This window comes from Equus asinus, chromosome 16, assembly GCF_041296235.1.
Source record: "Equus asinus isolate D_3611 breed Donkey chromosome 16, EquAss-T2T_v2, whole genome shotgun sequence".
Taxonomy (NCBI): domain Eukaryota; kingdom Metazoa; phylum Chordata; class Mammalia; order Perissodactyla; family Equidae; genus Equus; species Equus asinus.
The window spans coordinates 48,289,857-48,311,338 of record NC_091805.1 but is presented as its reverse complement, the minus strand read 5'-3'; the positions used below and the strand labels follow the sequence as shown (position 1 = coordinate 48,311,338).

The 21,482-nt window shown below is 47.8% G+C and overlaps 1 protein-coding gene across 1 annotated transcript; it reads right to left on the bottom strand.

The window, feature by feature from the left end:
- Nucleotides 1-8,065: 8,065 nt before the first annotated feature.
- On the bottom strand, nucleotides 8,066-21,180 carry CD2 (CD2 molecule). Its single transcript, XM_014848261.3, has 5 exons — nucleotides 21,025-21,180; nucleotides 20,578-20,883; nucleotides 16,243-16,476; nucleotides 12,049-12,171; nucleotides 8,066-8,786 (listed from the first exon to the last, which is right to left on the bottom strand). The coding sequence occupies exons 1-5, from the start codon at nucleotides 21,083-21,085 to the stop codon at nucleotides 8,467-8,469; spliced, it is 1,044 nt and encodes a 347-aa protein (XP_014703747.2). The 5' UTR covers nucleotides 21,086-21,180; the 3' UTR covers nucleotides 8,066-8,466.
- Nucleotides 21,181-21,482: the final 302 nt, after the last annotated feature.

The following is a 21,482-nucleotide window of genomic DNA, read 5'->3' as shown; positions in this document are numbered from 1 at the left end:
CATCAGTTTGGCTGGATATAACATTCTACGTATAGCACTTTAAAAATATTGTTTTTTTAATCTTCTTCTATCCAGTGTTGCTACTGAGAAGTCTGATGTAAATCTGATGCATGTTCTTTTGTATGTGAGCTGCTTTTGCTCTCTTAAACCATTTCGGAATTTTCTCTTAGCCTTCAGTGATTCTAATTGATAGTAATGTCTGACTTGGGAGCTTTCTATTTCTCCTGTTTGGCTCCATCTCATAGGCTCCATTTTCTCCTCTATGCTCTTTTTTTTTTCTCCTCTGGGATCCCTATTATCTGAATGTAAGTATTTTTATCTCTCATATTTATTAGCATTTCTTTTATTTCTTTCAATCTCTTTATGCTTCTGGAATAAGTCTTCTGGATGACCTTTCAGCTCCTTAATTCCTTCTTTTGCTGTATCTCTCCCGCTACTTATCCCAACTACTATTTCTTGTGTGTCAACCGTTCCATTTTTTTATATTTGATGTTTCCACTTCGTTGTTTTTGCATCGTATTACTAATATCCTCCCTGATTAACCAGCGTGTGCTGCTGGTTCCTCCCTCCAAAATTAATTCTCGGCAAACTACAGAACTATAGAAGAGAAAAAGCATGGATATGAAAAACTAACATAAAACTGAGGACCCCCTGAGAAGATTGAAGGCTCCTGTTAGCTAGAGTGTGGGCAAGAGGACAGGAGGAGACAGGTGTCCACAATCTGCGGCAGAGAAGGGCAGGGCAGGGCAGAGCTTGTAAACTCTATCCTTGCTCTCCCCCTCCCTGCCTTGGGCTACCTTCTGCCTCATTTCCACAGCAATCATTAGCAACAGTCCAGTTAGCCTGGTGGTGGCAGAGAAGGGGTGAGAAGAGCGAATCTGAAGACAGCACAGGAAGAGAAAAATGTATATACAGTCAATTCTCATTATTTGTAGTAGTTATGTTCTGTAAAGTCACTGTGAACACTGAATGAGCAAATACTGAGCATTGCTCCCAGGGGAAGTACAGGGTTAGCTTCCTGTGAGCCCCTGGTCACAACGTTTTCAACATTTTCATCAACTGATCAATGCATAACCTTGTTTTAAGTGTATTTCTGTTTAAAGACACCTTATTTAAGATATATTGTTGATGCATTAACATTGAACTTATGGCCAACAGCACTATAACTCATGCCTCAATGAAGCTTATCTAACACATGTATTTTCTCCATAACGTACATCAGAGCCTTCTTGCCCTTAAAAACACTAGACTGAACTTCAACACTGTTATGGACTGAGTTGTGTCCACCAAAATTCATGTGTTGAAGCCCTAACCCCCAATGTGATGGTATTTGGAGATGGGACATTTAAGGTGGTGATTAAGGTTAAATGAGGTCGAAAGGTGGGGCCTAATCCAGTAGGACTGGTATCCTCATAAAAAGAGGAAAAGACGCCAGGAGAACACACGCGCAGAGCAAAGGTCATGTGAGGATGCAGCAAGAAGGTGGCCATCTGCTAGCCAGGAAGAGAGTTCTCACCAGAAATCAACCTTGCTGGTGCTTTGATCTTGAACTTGCAGCCCCCACAACTGTGAGAAATAAACTTCTGTTGTTTAAGCCACCCAGTCTGTGGTATCTTGTTATGGCAACTGGAGCTAATACCAACACTAAGCGTGGGGCTATTTCGAATTACAAAATCACCAACAAAAATCACAAAAGAGAAGTCAAATAGAGAAAAGGAAGACAAATTTTACCACCTTAGTTTGGCTCATCTGGGAAACCATGCCCCTGTGCTGACCATAGTTCTTTCCCTTTATATTCTCATAACATTTGCTTTTGACACGTTCTTGGGGTGTGGTATCCTGGGGTTGCCTTCTGGAATCCTGTGCGGCTTCTTGAGTTCTAGTTAAATCCTCACTCAGTCATATGTCTGTTCTGATAGGGTCCAACTTCAGTCTGAGGTCCTGTTGACTTCTAATTTATATATTCTATCCTCTTTCTATGCTTTTGAAAAATCTGCCTTAATCTTTCTTCTTTTCTTTGGTGGATTTAATTTTTATTTTTATTAAGCTTTAATATGCAATAGTTTAAAGAGTCAAGTAGTTCCACGAGGCTTGTTACCAAAAAGAATAATAATACCAATAGCAGCCTCCTGACTGCCGCTCCTCATATTTCCCATTCTCCAGAGAGGACCACCCTCAAATTTTTAAAGATCCTTTTGGTATTTACATCCCTGTCTCTAAATAACGTGATGGTATCCTTGCTTCTTGATTTTTTCCCTTTTAGGCATTATGTACAGACTTCTCACCCCTAATCCTTGCAATAAAGTAATCTTGCAATTTGGGATAGATCAATATTCAGTGTTTATATTATTAATGGCGATGTAAATGATATGCACTGCTAAGTGATATGATATACAATGATTTGCTTTCCTGTGTAAGTATTATTTTCCCTAAGTTAATTATTGTCTTTTGTTTGCTGAGTGAGATTCTCCGTCCTTATCTCTAATTTATTGCCCAGCTCTCCCTCAGATGTGTAAGTCTTTTCTCACTGTGCTTAAGCACATCAGATGTTTTATCAATTTCATCTTCTTGAATAATTCTCTCCTGGTCCCTTTCCCTGTTCCAGTCAGGACCGGTCGACCTCCAAGCCTGCTGTGCAGTGTCCTGGATCCTCTCTCTTGGTTTATACCTTCATTTTGGTCAAGCACATTCCTCTCGTAGCTTCCTGAAAAAGGAAGTAAATTAGAGGTAAATCTTCTTGGAGCTGCCCATGGGCTGCTGAAAATGCCTTTATTCTACCCTCACATCTAATTGATAGTTTGCCTTAGAATACTAGGCTGGAAGTTCCTCAGAACTTGAAGGCATCACTCTGTTGTTTTCTAGCTTCTGGTGCAGTTATTGAGAAGTCTAGGGTCTTTCTAATTCTTGATCCTTGAATCTCTTTCTTTCTCTCTTTCTCTCTCTTTCTTCCTTTCCCCAGCTGCTTTTCTTCGTCCCAGCGTTCTGAAATTTTATGATGATACATCTTGTTGTGCATCCATTTTCTTTCAGAGTCCTAGGTCCTTAGTGAGTCCTTTTAATATGGAAACTGACATCCTTCCATTCAGGAAATCTTTTGGAATTATTTTGTCGACAATAAACTCCCTTCTGCTTCTACTGTTCTCTATCTGCAATGCCCATGACTTAGATTTTGGACCTATTAGACCTGTTTTCTAATTTCAAAATCTTTTTTTTACTGCTTTTGTTCTTTGCATTTTTGCTCTATCATCTGAGAAGTTTCCTCAATGTGTTCTTGTAGAGCCTTTTGTTGAGTTTTCCACTTCTGCTATTATATTTGTAATTTCCAAGAACACTCCTGGTTCTTTGAATAGACTTTTTCCATGGCACTCTGTTCTTTTTGCATGGGTGCCGTATTGTCTCATCCCTTTGAGCACATTAAGGGCAGAGTGCTTTTTAAGTTTTCCTCCTTTGCCTCGGATGTTTGTGTGTGTTTCTTTGAGCCCCTGTCTTTCATGTAGATGCTTTCCTCATATCCATGGGGGTCCTGAACTGTCTGCTCATATTGCAGAGGGACACAGTAAAGACTGGAATCTCTGTGTGAGTAGAGGGACTTAGCGATTACAGACTTCACTCTGGGCTCATCTAGCTGGGTGGTTTCATTGGGGAACCCCGGATGGCAATGTCATTAAATCTTTTTTTGATAAGATTTTTTTTCAAGCTGATAAATCTTTTCCAATATCCTGCCTGAAAAATATTATGAATAGTCTGCCTGATTTCTGCACCCTGGGTGGGGGTCCTCCCAGCTCAGTCTCAACATTCAGTAGAAAGCTTTTATTTAATCCTCTTGTTTTTAATATAGTCCCTTTCTATCAGCTGTGCATGGTGCCCGCAATCCAGAAACTCTCTGTTTTACCATCTCCAGAGAATTAATCTGCAGGCCTCGGCTGGGCAGTGACTGATCTGCCTGTTGTAGGGGACAGAATCTGGGATCTAAATGCTTCTTATGCAGATCTCTAACCAGTGTGTCCATTGTAGCCTCATCATTCCTACTTCTGGAGATAAACCTAGAGCTGCCAATTCCTGCGCCTCTTGAGGATTTGATGGAGTCAGTCAGTTGGCACCGTGGCTTTCTCCATTGCAGTCTTCTTAGTCAGTTACCACCTTCCTTCTACTTTTTCAAGCTCCCAAAATTGTGCTACTGTTTTTTTTCCTCTCTCTGCTCTCTTTGTCCTTGTGGTTTACATCTTTTATTTTTGTGAAGTTTAATGTTATTTTTGCTGGGTTTCAGAAGGGAGTGAAGGCTGACACATGGGTCAGGCTGCTATTCTAAACTAAAACTTCCTCCACTGTTGCCCTTGCCCTGCCCCCTCCCCAAGTGACAACTTCCTGCAATCAAGGTATTGCCTCCTGCATCCTTGTGGCTGGGCTCTGCCGCATCAGTTCATTCCAAACTGCCAGGCTTGGTGGACTGTTTGCTTGAATCCATGAAGGTGGATTCTGCACCCCCAAACATTTGCTGTAAGCACCTCCCCTACGCCAGCCCTGAGCAGTGGGTAGGTTTTGTGCAGACAGGTAGGCTACCAGAAAGATGAGAATTTCCCCTGCCTCCCCCTCTCCTGGTTGTGTTGCTGTGAATAACCACCAGGCTGTCTTAAGGAGTGATGTCCAGATGTGTTATTATGGTAGCTCTGCTCATAGGGTCAGGGAGGTGACAGAAGGCTGGTGGTTCGGTCTTGGCTTGGTGGGGGGTCTCACAGGCGTCTTCTTGAGCTTTTAATAAATCCGGCGTAGGATTTTATCCGTTCATCCTGTGTAGCCTGAAGTTAGGAAGTTAACTCAGTGAATCAAACTCAGCACACTGAGTCGCCTTACAGAGTGCTTATTTATTAATTATAAGAGGCTGTGTCTCTTTCTAATAACGAGGCCACTCATATCTGCTATCCAGGATATTCCTTCTCAGGTATCAAGCCAGGAAGAAGGCTCACAGTTAGCAGATGTCTTCTGTACCAGGACATACCTGTGACATTTCCGTACATTATTTCCAGTTAATCCTCACTCTAACCCTGCGAGGTGCGAGCCCCCTTTTACAGATGAGGAGACCAGTGTTCAAAGAGGCTGAGTAAGTTACTCAAGTTTGCAAAGCCAGGGAGAGAGAGTCAGAACCTTCTGGCCCCAGTACCTGGGGGCCTCCTCCTACTCAGAACTGGATGACCACAGAACGGGACACAGAGACGACATGGTCTGACAAGGTTCACGTCACAGCAGAGCTCAGGAGTCAGGGAAGGCCCCTCTCATGACCTTCGATTTGAGTGCTTAAAGAAGAGTGGACAGGTGAAGAGCCAGGGGCAGGTGTGGGTGGCGACGCTGAGGTTGGGAACATATGGGTGAGCTTGACGAGCTGTGTGGCTGCAGCCCGGCAGGTGCAGGAGAGCCCCAGGGCCTGGCTCAGAGCCTGTGCAGAGGAAGACTGAGACGAAATCTCTAGACAGCCGAGGACTTTTGGCGCTAGGCTGACCCAGCTGCTAGGATCAAACTGCTCTTTAGGGAGGGCAGGGATGCTGCCAAAAACACGCGAATTTTCTACCTTCGTTGACACTCTAGGGTGTCCCAGGCCCTCAAATTATCTGGATGTTTTTTGCAACATGGCTGACTTCCTTGTATGGGAAATTTCCCGCAGGGGATTAGTTAACTGGGCTGTCACTGCTTTTCTTACAATGCTGTATTGTTTATACCGTCCTCAAGTTTGACTAGTCACTGATGATTAATGATTTGAGGACCAATAGACCTGTGGTTCCCCAATTTGAAACCCCATTGAATCACCAGAGGGCTGATACAAATGCAGGGGCTTGGGCCCTAACCTCAGCTGCTGAATCAGTATTTTTTCACAAGCTCCGCAAGCTATTCTAGTGCAGTTGGCCTGACCGCTTCTCAGAAAGTCCATGCTCTGGGACAGGGTCAGTTGAAGGTCACACAATATCAAAGAAGTGGATGACTGCAGCCCAAATCCTGCGCAAGGCCTCTGTTTCCGTGTCACGATGGAGGTTCCAGCACGGCAGGGAGGAACGTATGACAATGCCACGTATGTTCACTTCCCTTCCTCTCTTCAGGACTGGACTCACCCATTGAATCAGTGAGCTCATGATATTTTCGATACAGTGCTATGAGCAATGCTGAGAAATGCTGAGAAATGGCCACTGTCCTCAAGAAGCTGATTATGTATTTCATCAATTCTTTTTTTTTTTTGAGGAAGATTAGCCCTGAGCTGACTACTGCCAATCCTCCTCTTTTTGCTGAGGAAGAGTGGTCCTGAGCTAACATCCATGCCCATCTTCCTCTACTTTATACATGGGACGCCTATCACAGCATGGCTTTTGCCAAGCGGTGCCATGTCCATACCAGGGATCCAAACTGGCGAACCCCGGGTCTCCGAGAAGTGGAATATGTGAACTTAACCACTGCGCCACCGGGCCGGCCCCTTCATCAATTCTAAAAGGCACATTTTAACATCTCAGACATGGGGTTGTGCCTAAAAATTGATTGTACCTTAGCATTTGTTATAATGCAACTGAGAGTGCTTTTTCCTTTCTTAGTGATATGTAAAATAACGGTGCCTCTTAAAAACAATGAAACGTAGTAGTGGAAAAAGGAGCAGTGTGCTTGGGTAAACAGGTAGCCGACATGAGCCGCTTGCTGTTCTCTCTGTGTGGGTAATTCCGCACCTTTGCCTCACTGGTTCTGTTAACTTATTACAACTCAATTCCAATGGCACCTCCTTCAGGAAGCTTTCTGTGCCACCCCAATCCCACCACCCAATCTGGGTTCCAAGTCCTTCCCCTGGGCTCCTGTACTCGCCTCTGACCTACACTTAACAAGGTATGCTACATTTGTCCTGTAATTAGTCCACCCCTCTCCCAACTAGATTGTGAGCTCCTTGAAGGCAAAGATGCAATGGCACACCTCTGTGTTCCTGGTACCCAGCACAGAGCCTGGCATGTCGTCGAGGCTCAGTAACTGTTTGATGACTGAAAGAATGATGAGGGATTGAATAGTTACAGGCAATATACGTGCTGTACCATATGTAATACTACAGGATTTCAGAAAAAAGGCAGGGCACAAGCCTAGAAAGTCCAGGAAAGGCTTCATGAAGAGAATGAGACAGCAGCCATTCTGGCAAGATGGCTGATGGACTCGCTCAGGACTCCATGAGGATGAGAAGGCGGGCAGCGCTAAGACCTTCATCTCTTCTACGAGGTAGTTCCAGCAATGACAGTTACTTGGCTGGATTTCATGTTTGAAATTCAGGAGGCTATGGGGTTGCACTCATCATTATCCTTCTAATTAACCCTGGGTGCTAAAACAATAGATGCTCAGGTTCAGAGGAAAAAGCAGTTCAACCCTCAGTGAGCTCTCACAGGAAGTCCTAAATATACATAGACTTTGTGGTCTAGACCTCAGAGCTTCCTGCCAGGGCCTGACAAGGTTTAGCAAATCTAAGAAGCCAGGAGAAAGCGAGCGGACGGGACCACAAACACGGCACCAACATTTCAAAGCAGGTGCCTTCTCACTGTCTATTGTTTTAGAACCTTAACTGAAAACTTTTTTTTTCTCCCCACTTCCCCCAAAGTACAGCTAGCAGGAATGGGGTTTGACCTTTTCATAATGGTCATTTAAGACACTTAGGATTTGATTCGACCGAATTATCTCTTGCCCGACCTTTCGTGTGTCGTCTGATAGGCTCACGGCACCTCTAGCACTCATGGGGTCCCCTCTTTCGAAGTCACCTCTGCAGAGCATTGTGACCCTGCCTGAACAGTCAAGGAAGTGAAACCCAACGATTACGTTTTCTGGTGCCTCTTGTTGAAGTTTGTGTATAGAGGTTTCAGTTCATGATACAAATCTACTAGCAGGTTGTGGGGCTAGCTTTGCAGCTGAGAACTGGGGAGCATGTTTTAGTTGCTGTGGTGGGGATGAAGGTGGCCCGGGTGAATGAGGGTGACCAAATTTGATCCTTTGTCACACCAACCAGCCTCTTTCTCATTCGTCAGCCTGATGCTGGGCTCCTTTCTACAATGAGTGGACACTGGGGTCAAGTCAAAGCTTTTATTTTACTTCTACTCCCGAGACACTGGGCAAGTGTCCACCAGGCACATGGGAAACCCAGGAGTCTGTTGAGCAGGCTGGCTGCTTGCGGTGAGACCCAGGCACAGCCATCACTCGACGGCTCACATCTGCACGTGATCCGAGAGAGCGAGGAGGCCACCTCTAGGATTTTGTGCTTGGTCGCCCAACAACCTAAACCTTGTTTTTCACTTCCTGGCATGGTGGAGATCTATGAGGAGGCCACAGACTCCAGACTCCAGATTACACCATGTGGCTGAGTTAGAAGGTGCAGATGTGGCTGTGGCCCACGAGCTCGGGAGGCAATAATGTTCTACTGGTGGAACACCCTTCATTAGAGGAAGGGGACAGCTGTGTCAGGAGACAGAGTTACGAGTTTTCTGTGGCCCCACGGGGAGGTTTTGGTTGTACTCGAGGCCTGGGGAGGGGAGGGCCTTTCTGCTGGTGAGCTTGTGTGCCCGGGGTAGGAGCTGGCCTCTTCTGCTGCTGGTGCTGGACACGGTGGCCAGGAGGAAGGGGGCGATGACCAGGTACCTGGGGGCGATGACCAGGTGCCTGGGGACGATGACTAGGTGGTGGAGGAGGCTGGGATGCAGCTGGATTTAGAGGAGTTGACCCTGGAATTTGGTGGGGCTTCCGGCCCCTTTCCTCGGAGATGACTTTGTGGGCTCTTATCTCCAGCTCTTCATCTGTAACAACAAAAGCTCTAGAGAGTTCATCTTGGCAAGAGACAATCAATGGAATGATTTATTGAGTATCCCTCCTATGGACAAGGTGTCGTGCCAGCTGCTTTGGGGGATGTGATAAAGAAGCAGAAGCCACCTCTACCCTCTAAGGGTCCCAGGTCTTGTATGGGAGGCCCACTAGCAAGGTAGAGTGAGAGCCCAGGGCTTTAGAGAGCTCTGGGAGCCAGAGGCAAGGAGACATGAGAGGAGGGCCTTGGGCTCGGGTCTCCCCGGCACAGAGCAGACACTCAGACCCCAGAGCCCTGCCACTGTGTGGTCCTAGAGCCCACGCCCTGAGAGCTAGCCCATCGTGGTGGTTAGAGCCCTTGTGATAGGATCTGAGGAGTCAGAGGGGACATTAGTAACTCCCTTCCTTCCGATGGCTTTCTCCATTGATCTTTCACTCAGTTCCGCTGTAATGCAGCCCACATTCCGGCGAGGGGTTGGAGCACATCCAAGGGGCATTTTAGTCCGCAGAAACTAACTAGTTTCTCATAAATTCATAAGCAAGCCCTGTTTTCTTGGCTTGGAAGGAAAACAAATGCTCCTCTGGTCACCCCTCCGGGATTCTCTGTTTTGTGTGACTGCAGTCCATCAGGACAGGCCCACAACTCAGAGTAATGTAGTTTTCCTTTGCTATTTTAAAATCACACAGGAAGTCTGCAAGACGCTCAGCTGCTGTCGGCCTGGAGCGCCCCGCTGGCCCCGCTGGCCTCCTTTGGCCTGCAAGTCAGGTACTCCGGTCCTTGTGCCCAAGGCCATCCTTGCAGCGCTCCCGAGGGAGCTAGGAAGAGGACGCTCTCCCTGGGGTGACTGGATGGCCGTTCACACTGGTACAGGGCTGTGCGGCTTAGGAAGCATCACCCTGTGACTCCAGCTGCTGGAAGTCTGGCCTCAGGTGGCTTTGAATGTGAAATCAAAGTCAAATGATGTGGTTTTGACATGCGAGAGGCCAGAGTGCTCTAAGCACACAAAGTAAAAGGACACAGAGGGGGAAAAACATGTCCTCCATGCTGTCCTTGGTGCCCCAAGGGAGCTGAGGTCATGCCAGGGGGCCATGGACGGGACTTTGACCCTCACCCCAGTTCCCATCTGTGGGACTTGGGAGAGTCCTTTTTCGTCCCATACGTGGCAAGCCTGGGCTGGCCATTTGTTGGCTAGTCTGTTCAGCCACTGTTTTGTTCATTTGTTCTTTGAACATCTATTCCCCATCTTCTAGGCATTAGGTGCCATTGCTAAGTGGCAATGATGACTGAGACACACTGCCCTCAGAGAGCCTACAGTCAAGTAAGTGACACGAACTGGGACTGTAAATCACAATGTCAGTGTCTGGGAGGAGCCCAGGGTCCCCAGAGAGGTGCAGACCAAGAGCCCCATGAGTTCTGGGAGGAGGAGTGGGGCGTGGCCGGGTGGCTGAGACCTCAGGCTGGCTTGGACAGATGAGGCTAGCGATGGCTCTGCGCAGCTGCCAGGTCAGAGCAGGACTGTGGGCCTCAGCATGCGCACACTCCTCTGTAACTCCAGCCACCGCCCAAACATCAGCTCCAGGAAACTGCTCCAGGCTCAATGTCCTCCTCCCTCATTCCATCTCTCGGTGACTCCACCCAGGGCCAGGATGAGAGGGAAGCAAGCAAGGCTCCCAGGCACAGAATTTCAGGAGGTCCGAACTCTCAGGGTTGTGCAAGGGTAGGCTCAACCCTCAGCGGGTGGGTCTCCTTAAGTTTTGTACCCTGGGCTCCTTGCTCACCTCACCTCAGTCCTGACTCAGCCTACAGACCAGAGGATTTGGGGGAAATCATTTAACCTCACTGAGCTTAAATTTCCTCATCTGTATGAATATTACTTGTCTCATAAGATCACTCAGAAAGTTGGACAAGATAAAGAATATAAAGCATGTATTACAGACGTTAGTGCCTGGCACAAGTGACTGCTTTGTCACCATGAGCTAATCCTCACGTTAGCCTGGTGAACTCCAGCCTGGAGAAACCAGAGATTGCCTTGTTGTGGGTGGCACGTGGGGTCCACCTTGGAAGAATATGTGATCTTTGACCATTAAGTGATGGAGAAAGGGGCTTTGCAGGGGGAAGGAAGTGGAGAACAGCCTGAGCAGGGCTCAGAGGTGAGGAAGCCGTGGGTGCCTATGGGACTCAGCAAGCAATTCTGTTCCACTGTGGTGGGAGTGTGCAAAAGATGGTGGTGGAAGCATGGGGCCATGCTGGGGGCAGTCGTGTGGCGGGACATGGTGCTGAGGGGCAGTGGCTTGAAGGAGACCCAAGGAAAGAAGTCTGAAGTAAGGAAGCCAAATCCCAAGGTGGCCCGAGGCCACCACTGCCTGGGGAGGTGCAGACCAGGTCCTTCTGGGTGGTACTGGAGGCAGCTGGCATGGGCGTGCTGGGCCTACTCTAGTCACAGACCCAGAGCGAGAGGGCCCAGCCCTGCTGCGAATGTGAGATTGCACAGAACCCGAGGGGCCGGCCCACCTGGCTGCTTGTCCTGCTGATGGCTGAACGCCCCCTGCTGGACCCACCTGCAGTGTGGCGTCTCTACACCCCCATCACAGCGCCCGTAGAGACACCGGGTGTGTCATTATCTGAACATGCCACCTTGGTGGCCTGGATGCTCCTTGAGCCAACTCCCTACTTATGAGCATATCGTTTTCATTCTTGGCGGGTTGTCGGACAGGCCTGATTTGAGGAAGAAACAGTCCCAGCCCTAACACATCCCCTCTGAACAGCAAATCGGAAAAGGCGCTGTGACCGCTTGGTTTTAGAACAAAGTGTGTTCCCATGAGTCCCCGATGCTATGAAATGTTACGATGTTCCTGGGTGCTTGGTCCTCAGCACACCTTGGGCCATCCGCTCAGGAGAGCACAAGATGTTTGTTCATAGAAATGGTGTTTTGAAGCTAATCTTTCTACCCACGTAGAGTGGCTCACTCAAAATACGTCCACACAGCCTTCCCCTGCATCGGCCTCAGCTGGTGGATTCCAATGAGGCCGACCTGGATTCAGCTTCTCAGAACTCCCACAGTGTCACCACTGAGAATCTGTTTTTCAAAAATCAAGCTAACCACAAAATGGAACAAACTGTAACCGCCACTTACAATCGTGACATTCTGAAACTGCTCGTCTCCATTATTTTCTTTCCAGAATCAAAGTGTCATCTCCATGAGTTGTGGCCATGGGGATTTTGCCCGGCCCATGGTGGGACAGAAGAGAGGAGCTTACCATTTCTCCGAGAGTTCTGTTTTTTCCTCTTGCTGATGTAGAAAATGAGTAGTGCCAAAAAGACAAAGAGGATGATGCCGCCTCCACAGATGCCACTGATGAGATAGATATCCAGACCTTTCTCTGCAAGAGAAACAGAAGGGGGCTGGCGGGGGCGGGCCTGGGCAGAGGGGCATCTCGTCTTCTGGCCAAGGGCTCCCACCTCCCACATTATCAGCTAAAAGAGCCTCATGAGACTTATCAACCTCATAAAGGCCAGGCTCATGGAGGGCGATGAACTCAGCCAATTTGTGAAAGGGCGCAGTGTCCAGGATAAGCCCCCTCAGAAGGCTCCTTAGGGAACTGCTCTCCCGGCCTAGAAATGCCTGATTCTTCATGTGCCAGGGCACCGCCTACTGCCGCCCATGGGAAAGAACGGCACAGCACTTTAGATCTGAGAAGAGGTTTAGAGACAATCTAGTTTCACCAACAGGGCCCAGAGAGGGAGGATGAGTTTGCCTGAGGCCACGCCGCATGTGTGGCTGAGTGGTTCTTTTAAGCAGCCCATGGTCTCGAGGTTGCTGCAGTGTTTATCCAGCTTCATCTCTGGCTGCCTTCCTACACCACAATTTTTTTTCTCACCCTCTTGACCAGGCAGTTTCTAGAGACTCAGGGTAAAAGTTCCACTTGTTCAGCCCAGCCCCCTGACCTCCCAGTAAGCACCCCCTCACAGGTGTTTCCTGGCCTGTGAGAGAAACTGAGACACACGGTGAGTTAGCAGCAGCAGAGGACTTCATCTTCAGCTCGCAGAGCTTTGGTCACGTAATGCAATGAAGATGACAGGGACTCAGTGTTCAGAGAAATGGGTTTGAGTGCAGGCTTTCCTAGGCAAGAGCTGTAGGACTTTTGGCAAGTTACTAGACCTCTCTGAGCTTGTTCCTTCCGTTGTCAAATGGAGATAATGAAACTTATGTCACGGGTGACTGTTGGAAGTTAATCAGATAATAGATGTGAAAGTGCTTTGTAAACTGTAAAACAACACAGAAAGGTAAAGTCCTGCTCTTAGTAGAGCTCTGTGCACTGGCATTTCTGGAAGCTGTTTCCAGAGAGGGCCGATGGGCTGTCTGCCCTTTGTGAGCCAACGGCAGTTAGAGAGGCAGCAGCCTGAGCCAGGTGTCAGGGGACTCGGACACCTGGAGGACAAACTATGAGCCCAGCCCAGCATCACAAGGGAACCTTTCTTCACCCAAACATCCCTAGGAAGATTCTATTATACGTGAAGCCCAGGAGGGGCCCCGGGAGCAAGCCAGAGGCCCAGAAACCCAACTGCACAGCCTTGTAGGCTGCAGGGGCTTGTTGATCCTTGCTTTCTTTCCTCACGTCTCTCTCTGACCCATTCTTTGCCTGCCAGTGACACACCTTTTTACGCTCTGGGGAGGAAGCGGTTTCCACAAGGAGAGGCAGAATCCTAAACTGCTGTGAAACTGGGCCAAGCGAGGATCTGGGTTCTGGAAGCTCTGCCGGCCTGGAGGAAGGGCTGGGGCTGCTGAGTCTACATCTGGCTGAGCCAAGGACTTCCCAGGGCCTCATCCGGGTGCATCAGCGCAGGCCTGGAACAAGCGGGGAGCACGTGGCTGAGCTGGGCAGCCACCAGCTCGTCTTCTCTCGAGTCCTCACGCAGGGCGGCCACTCCCTTATCTTGGGCACATTGAGCGAGGTGGGAACGCCTCCCACAGTCTCTTCGCAGGTTGTCCAGTGCAGCCCTCTGGGGTGCCTGGTGGTACTTTCCGTGGGAGAACGTTCCAGCTTGTCTCGGAAGCAGCTGAGTCTCTGTCATTCAAAACTCCATCTTCACAGTCTCTAAATCCAACCACACTCCTCTCTGCGCTCGCTCTTGGAGATAAGGCGCCCGAAAGTTTATGTGGTAGAGTCCTCATGTGTCCAAAGCTGCTGCTTCCTCCTAGTAGCTTGGTTCTCAGTATTTACTCACCTTTTCTGAGCCAAATGGTTAGTCTGATCATTGCTCCTCTCGGCCCTGGCCTTTTAGGATGAAGTGTCCGGATTCCTTTCAGTCTTCCAGAGCAGTCTGCTCCTCCCCAATCTCCCCCGGGTGTTCCTCCCGTCTCTTGAGTGGCCCTTTTGGGGCCAGCTCCTGCTCTGCACCACAGAGTAAGGGACATGAACGTTCCAGTCTTAGAACCTCAGCTTTTCCCGCGGCTCCCCCTCCTTCCCTCCCTCCCTATTGCACCACATTTTTATACTGGTGGGATCTAGTTATAATAAACTTGGAGTTGCGTTGCCAGATACAATGCAGGATTCCCAGTTAAAATTGAATGAAAGAACGAATAACTTTTAGTATAAGTATGTCCCATGCAACATTTAGAACATATGTACAGTCATGCACTGCAGAACGACATCTTAGTCAACAACAGACCACATATACGACGGTGGCCCCATAAGACTGTACCATGTAGCCTAGGTGCGTAGTAGGCTATACCCTGCGGCTTTGTGAAGTGCGCTCTGTGATGTTCGCACAACCACAAAATCGCTTGGCAACACAGTTCTGAGAACGTATCCCCGGCGTTAAGTGATACATGACTCTATACTGTCTTTTTATTTGCTATATCTGGCAACTCTAATCAAGCACCTCCTCAAAGTGGAAAAGAAGGTGGGAAGTCAAGGAGAGGCCGCTTCATTCGCTGTGCCTTCGTTATGGGGGCACGTGGAGGGACGGCTGCGGGGCAAACATGACAGGGTGAAGTGATGCTGGTTTGAGTGTGTGGTTGGCAGACTCTAAGGTGACCCCCAAGGGTCTCTGCCTCCTGGTGTTCCCTCCTTTAGGTAATCCCCTCCAGCTGAACATGGACTGGACTCATTGAGTTGCTTCTAATCACTGGAACGTGGCAGAAGTGATGGGCTATATATCACATCTGAGATCAAGTTATAAAAAGATCCCGGCTTTTGTCTCAGGCACTCGTTCTTGCTCTCTTAGATTGCTCTGAGGGAAGCGAGCTGCCATATTGTGAGCAGCTCAATGGCCCACATGGCTGAGCTTGGACATGAGTGACATGCCTGCAGCCCCTATGAAAGACTCTGAGCCAGAACCACCCAGCTAAGTCCCTCCCAGATTCATGATGCGTGGAAACCGTGCGATAATAACTAAACGTGGGGTAATCAGTTATGCAGCAATAGATAAGTCATTCAAAGCATATGCAAAAAAGCCTCACTTCTGACTTCACACCAACTCAGGGCTGCTTCCTAACATCACTGACCAGCCATAGTTACTGTAGAAACTCAGGACCTCTGGCCAAATAACTGTTTGTACTCAGTTTCCCTTCAGGGGGTTTGACCAGACAGCACTGGAAAGATAGTCAAAGAGTATCAGACTAGTAACTCTTGGGGATCACAGGCCTCATTTTCTTTGTGGACCAGGAGGCTGAAACCCAGAGACAGGGAAGGAATTCTGGTCAGGTTATCTCATTAAGTTTGCACAGACCCAAACTAGAAGTCCAGGCCTCTGGCTCCCAGAGCTCGAGCACTCGAGCAGGCCAGCTCTCAAAAGTTAAGTCTAGGGGTCATGTCAAGCTGGGACACCAGAGAAGAGCTTAGACTCTCGGAGCTTCTGGACTTCCTCGTGCTGGCGCCAACACCGTGCTGTCCGCTCTGCGGCAGGAGGAGCATCACCTCACTGTGTCCATGATCCTCCCTGGCCTTGAGCCTTCCTCCCCCCATACCCCTAACTCCTGGGTTTCCACAGTCCTTGTACCTTTGCCTCTGACAGGAAGTGCTGGCCGTCTCCCCTCCCAAAAGGAATCTTGTTTGCTCCCTTCTCGATCATTACCCTGTGAGTCGAAACCGTGGTCCCTTGGGCAAGTCAGTTTGCCTCTCTGGGAAATGGGGGTTTGCATGAGGTAACCTCTACAGCTCCTTCCACCTCTTCAATTTGGCAATTCTTTCTCCCAGAAGAGGATCTTTTTAACTGCCTGAGGTTAAATCGTGCTGGGTGGGAGCAGGCCTGAGTGGGTAACTACAGAACACCATCTACTCGAAGGCTCCCCTTGAAGGTTCCCTGGAGGTGTGTCTTCAGTTCTCATCCTGAGCCCAGGCTGCCTCCCAGCCCAGGCACCTGAGCCCTGGAGTGGCCCGTCGCCGTGGGCCTGGCAGAAGGTGTGTGTGATGTGAACTTGGGACGTCTGACCAGCGCCCGCCACGCACCTGTACACCTGATGACCACCGAGCTGCTTTCCTCGCTGACTGTGTTATTGGCTGTGCACTTGAAGGACGCAATTTGGTTGCTGGCCCACTTGTATACGAGGACTTTGCGAGAACTTTTTTGGATCATTCTCCCATTTAGATAGAGTTTTAACTCAAAGTCAGTTCCTTTTGTCACCTCGCAGGTCAGGGTGGTGTTGGTGCAGCTCCAGGAGATATTAGGTTTTGAGACCATCTCTGAAAAGAAAATAAAGATCCAATTCATGTGAGGCGATTTTCTGATTTTAATAGATGTACCTATTTATAGAGGGGAAATGGAATCAGTTTGGGACCAGGGAACAATTTCAAAGACCCCCTAGCTATTTTCAACAATCGTTTTTATTTTATTTTATTTATACAGCACACTCAGAACAAATTGATCTCCGGTAAAGTTCATAGATACATTATATCAGCAAAAAATATATCATACCAAGTGTTTATGTGCTGTTTTCTACCTTAAAATGTTTTCACTTACATGATACCATTTAATCCAAACAAACAGAGAGGCTGATATTTTTTTTTTCCCATTTGCAGATAAATGCCCAGGGCTCTGAGAGAGTAAGTGGGTGGTCTAAGGGCCCCCACTAATATATGGCAGAGCAGGACAGCAGCTCACCGTTCCGCATCCAAGTTCGATAGTACGGGTCAGAGGGTGACCACATCCTGATCCGCACTCACTCAGGAGATGGAGGGAGCACATTTCGAGAGCAGCCAGGAAGCCTCCCCTGAGGCATCCTTACATGTATGGCCTGGGGCCTTGGTCACAAATGAAACCCTCCTCCCTCAACCGCCCATCAGGGTCCTGGGAGCAGAGGGCCGGGTGTGCATCTCAAGCTCTGGAGCACCAGCCCCGATCTCCATCGAAAGATGCTTGGCCACCCACTCTGCCCTGCTGGACCTCATCTATAAGAGAAGGATAAGAAAGACATGCCCCATGTCACAACAAGGACAACATGTGACAAAGCCCTTGGCAAATTGTTAGGTACTGACGTTATTGGTGATAGTCGGTACATTCATAATCATAAACTCCCTGCCTCTCCTTTTCTGACATGATAAGATTCAAAGGCTGCATCATAAAAGAAAAGGCCTTGGCGTCAGACAGGCCAGGTCCAAACCCCACTCCACCACTTCCCAGCTGTGTGACCAGCTCCTTTTTCTCCTCTGTTCTTTCCCTCATCCTTTACGCTCTTTCCCCGGACTTGCCACCTTTCTCTCTCAGTTTCTGTCCACTCGTGCAGATGGCAGCTTATTTTTCAGTGATCTCCTCCCTCCCTGACTCGCAGGCAGTGACATCTTCTCCGTGAACTTTCCCACCAAATTTCGTTTCTGTCCCAATACATAGGCAAGCAGAAATTGTTTCCTTCCCGTCCTGGGCGTCTGCGTGACCGGGAATGAAGAGGATGGAGAAATATGACCATACCAGACAGGCTCAGTACGCAGTCTAGGGGCTGAGTCAAGGAGTTCACTTGCCTTTTCAAAATGGAAATATTCTTTTTCTCTATTTATAAGAGTAAGATCCGATCATTGTAAAAATTGATAAAATAAAAAACACGTTTCAAGAAGATTGAAAATCACTTGCAATTCCACTACCCAGAGTCAATAATTATTAATGTTTTGATGTATATCTCAACCAGATGTTTTCTATGCATACGTACACATATAAAGTTTTAAAAACTAAAACTGGATCATATGACTTTGTAGTCTGCCTTTTTTCTTTACTGATCTATTATGAAATTCTTTCCTTTATGAATATCAATAAATATATATCTCCACCATCTTTTTAAATGATGTGTTCTTAATTTAAGTAGTAACTTACTGCTGGGGACTTTTAAATCTTTCTCAGGATTTCACTAATGTAAAGGACACAGGGGTGAGCAGCCTCTTGCGGTCCCAGCTTTGTACAGATCCTCTCTGTAAGAGAGCTTCCTACCAGAGGCACAGCCAGGGCAAGTGGGGCCACAACTCAGAGATGAGGACTCCTTAATTCGAAGTTGCTAGGATTAACTCCTTCTCCACTAACATCTGCTCTTAAGGGGCTTTCTATTGCCTCTCCAGGCATTGGCAGCAGCCCTCGCCGTAAGGAGATGTGGGTACCAAGACTGAATCTGTGAGAAGCTTGGAAAAACAAAGAGATGGGGGAGGGCATGGGCATTGAGCAAATAGGTACCGTGCCCCAGGAGAGAAGGGCACCTTTCCTTAGTTGTCTCATTGAAGCCCTGTCTCACTGAATATCCCACGGAGTTATTACTATGAAAATCAGATTCAGAGCAGATAGAGAATTTGCCCTAGGCCATGAGGCAAGTAATGGTGACCGGACCACAAACTGAGTTAGGATGCTGTGTGACATTGACTCACGTGTGCACACACACACACACACACACACACAGATAGGTGGTTCTTGTGTCATGGAAAGATCTCTGTTATTTGGCCAAGGAGTGTGGGGTTTTTTTGGGGGGGGGCGTACTGAAAATGTTCTAAAATTGATTGTGGCGATGGTTGCACAACTCTGTGAATATACTAAAAGCTATTGAATTGTACACTTTAAATAAGTGAATTTTATGGTATGTGAATTGTATCTCAATAGAGCTTTTTGGGGGAAAAAAAAAGTCACCATCCTTGCTAAAAGAAGCCCTGATTTTGGATCCTGACTTTGCTCCCATCAAGTGGTGAGACTTTGGACAATTCCCTTCTGCTTCCTTACAGATAATTTCCTTATAGATGTAGATAATAAGGGGATAACCACAACCACCTCTCAGGATCATTGGGAGCCTTAAACAAGATCATGTCAGCCAAGCTCCTGACCCCTGGCTGGTAGCCATTATCATCACTACAATACTAAATGAGACACAAACCTGAGGTTCATGTGCAAAACACAACACTTGAGCCAGGCTGGCAGGAGTCATGAGAGCTGCGGTGCCCGAAGCCCATGATCAGGGGCCCCTTCTGGCTCCATTCTCCGTCCCACCCCATTTCTGGAAGGTACTCTCCATTCGAGGTTGCAGGACAGGGTATGGAAAGTTGTCACTTGCATGGGAGTTAACACTGCCTGGGATTGTTGGAGTGGGGCTGCTGCCAGGTCCACGTGTTGGCAGCGAACAGGGCTGGAGGGTGACCGAGGCAGGAGGGGGCCCTGCCTCTGGCGACACTTCCTGTGTGAAGCACAGAAATGTTTATTTGCTCACTGAATCTCTGGCTTGTGCTTGTGCTGGGCTTCCTTCTTCCTCTACAAACCAATGCAGCTTCCTCTTTTCGCTTCTAATCACCCACTGCCAGGCGTCTCCTGGACTTTTAACTTGAATGTCCCTTCAGTTCCACTTTCTCTTTCCTCTCTCCTGCACCCAAGCCGTCTCAAATGTCTCTTCTCCACATATGACCCTCAGCATATTCGTTCTTCCTTATTTTACAGGTACCCTTTAGGCTAAGCCAGAGATCACCAGCTTTGGTTGCTCATTAGAATCACCTGGGGAATTTTAGAACCTACTGATGCCCACATCCCATGCTAAAAAATTCTGATTTAATTGGTCTGGGCTAGGACCTGGCACCGGCAACTTCTAATAGCATCTCAGTTGATTCTAACATGCAACCAGGGTTAAGAATCACGAACCAGCCCCTCCCCACTTCGCTTGGACTATAGCAGGGCTTCCTAGCTAGTCTTCTTGCCTCCATCTTCAATATCCACTCTTGCGCTCCCAGTACATGCATAGACATTTAAGGCCACACCTTGTGTATTTTCTGCAAATGTCAGCAAAAATCATCTTCCACCTTTTATCACTCTGATGTTGAGCAGATCAGAAACAAAGCCTGTTCATCCTTAAATTCATTATTTCTAGCCCTTTCCTGCCATATAACTACTCCTTCAGGGCATCCTGGCTTGAAATTGTCTCTAGATGGAAGACCCACTGCTCTCCAGTCAGCCTCCCCCTCCCCGCCTGACTCCTAACTCACCCCTTCGTCATCCACCTGGAATGGGCATCTTTTTCTTCTGCCCACCTGGCCCCCTCCTTCTGATTAATGCCACCTTAATCCAGGTTTTTCACTCAGCCCCATAGCCCCGTAACCACTGAAGAGAGAGTTCTAGGCAGATAGACTTGAGGGTCTATCAGCTGTGTATTTCCACACATGTGGATTCCATCTCTCCCACAGGGCTGGCCCTCCACTGAGGCAGGAGTGATGCATTAGATTTCCTTTAGGACTCTGCTGAGGCCGAGGTCAGGCTGGGGACATTCCATAAACGCTATTTCCCAACCTGCTGAACAGCACCCATAATGAGATGAAGGAATTTAGGGAACAAAGACTTACCTAGAAGGCTCAAATGAAATGTTTCCTCCAACACATTTTTTCCATCACTATCATATGCATCTACCTTGTAGGTACCGTCATGAATTCTCTCCAGATGTTTAATTTTCAGAGTTCCATTTTTTAATACCTCGTATGTTTTATCTTTCTGGAAAGTCATACTGCCATTTTTGAATTTTGCAATCTTGGTTTTTCCTTTGCTCCATTGTATATCTTCTACATGCTTACTCATTTGAAAAGCAGGAATGTCCAGGTTGATATCACATTCCAGGGCACCCAAGATGGTGATATTCTTTTTAGAGACTGCACCTATAAAAAGCAAGACAGTTATGAGGTCTTGAGACTTACTGGCAGGAGAAGCTGGGCTGCAAATTCTTGACTCTTACGGTCACTTCGGGGTCTCCAAAGAAGCTTCTAATGGTGGCAGTGGAGGCCCACACACCAACTTACCTTTGGAGGAAAAGAAGAAAATCAAAAGGAAGCTGGCTAAGAGTTTACATGCCAGATTCATCTTTGGGGTTAGTTTCCTTGTTGTGATTCTGAGCTCTTCTTGCAAAAGGAATTGAAATAAGACTGGCGGAATCCACCCCCTGAGAGCTTAACCACGTGCCTCTTTTTTTGCTTCTTTTATGGTAGCATAGAAAGCACACACACACTCAGCAAAACGACCCTGCTGATGGGCTCCTCTGCCAAAGCAGATATATTTATAAGTGTGTGTTTTCTTATCACATTTTAATCCTCACAACAACCTTGGGAGGGTTTTGTTATCCCCGCTGAAGAGATGAGAAACTGAGAGGCTAAGTAATTCCCTCTGGATCACCCTTTAGTTAACAAGGGGCCAAATTCAACCACACCGCCCGCCTTGTATCCATTCAGCTATAATGCCTCTAACAAGACCACACAGAAGT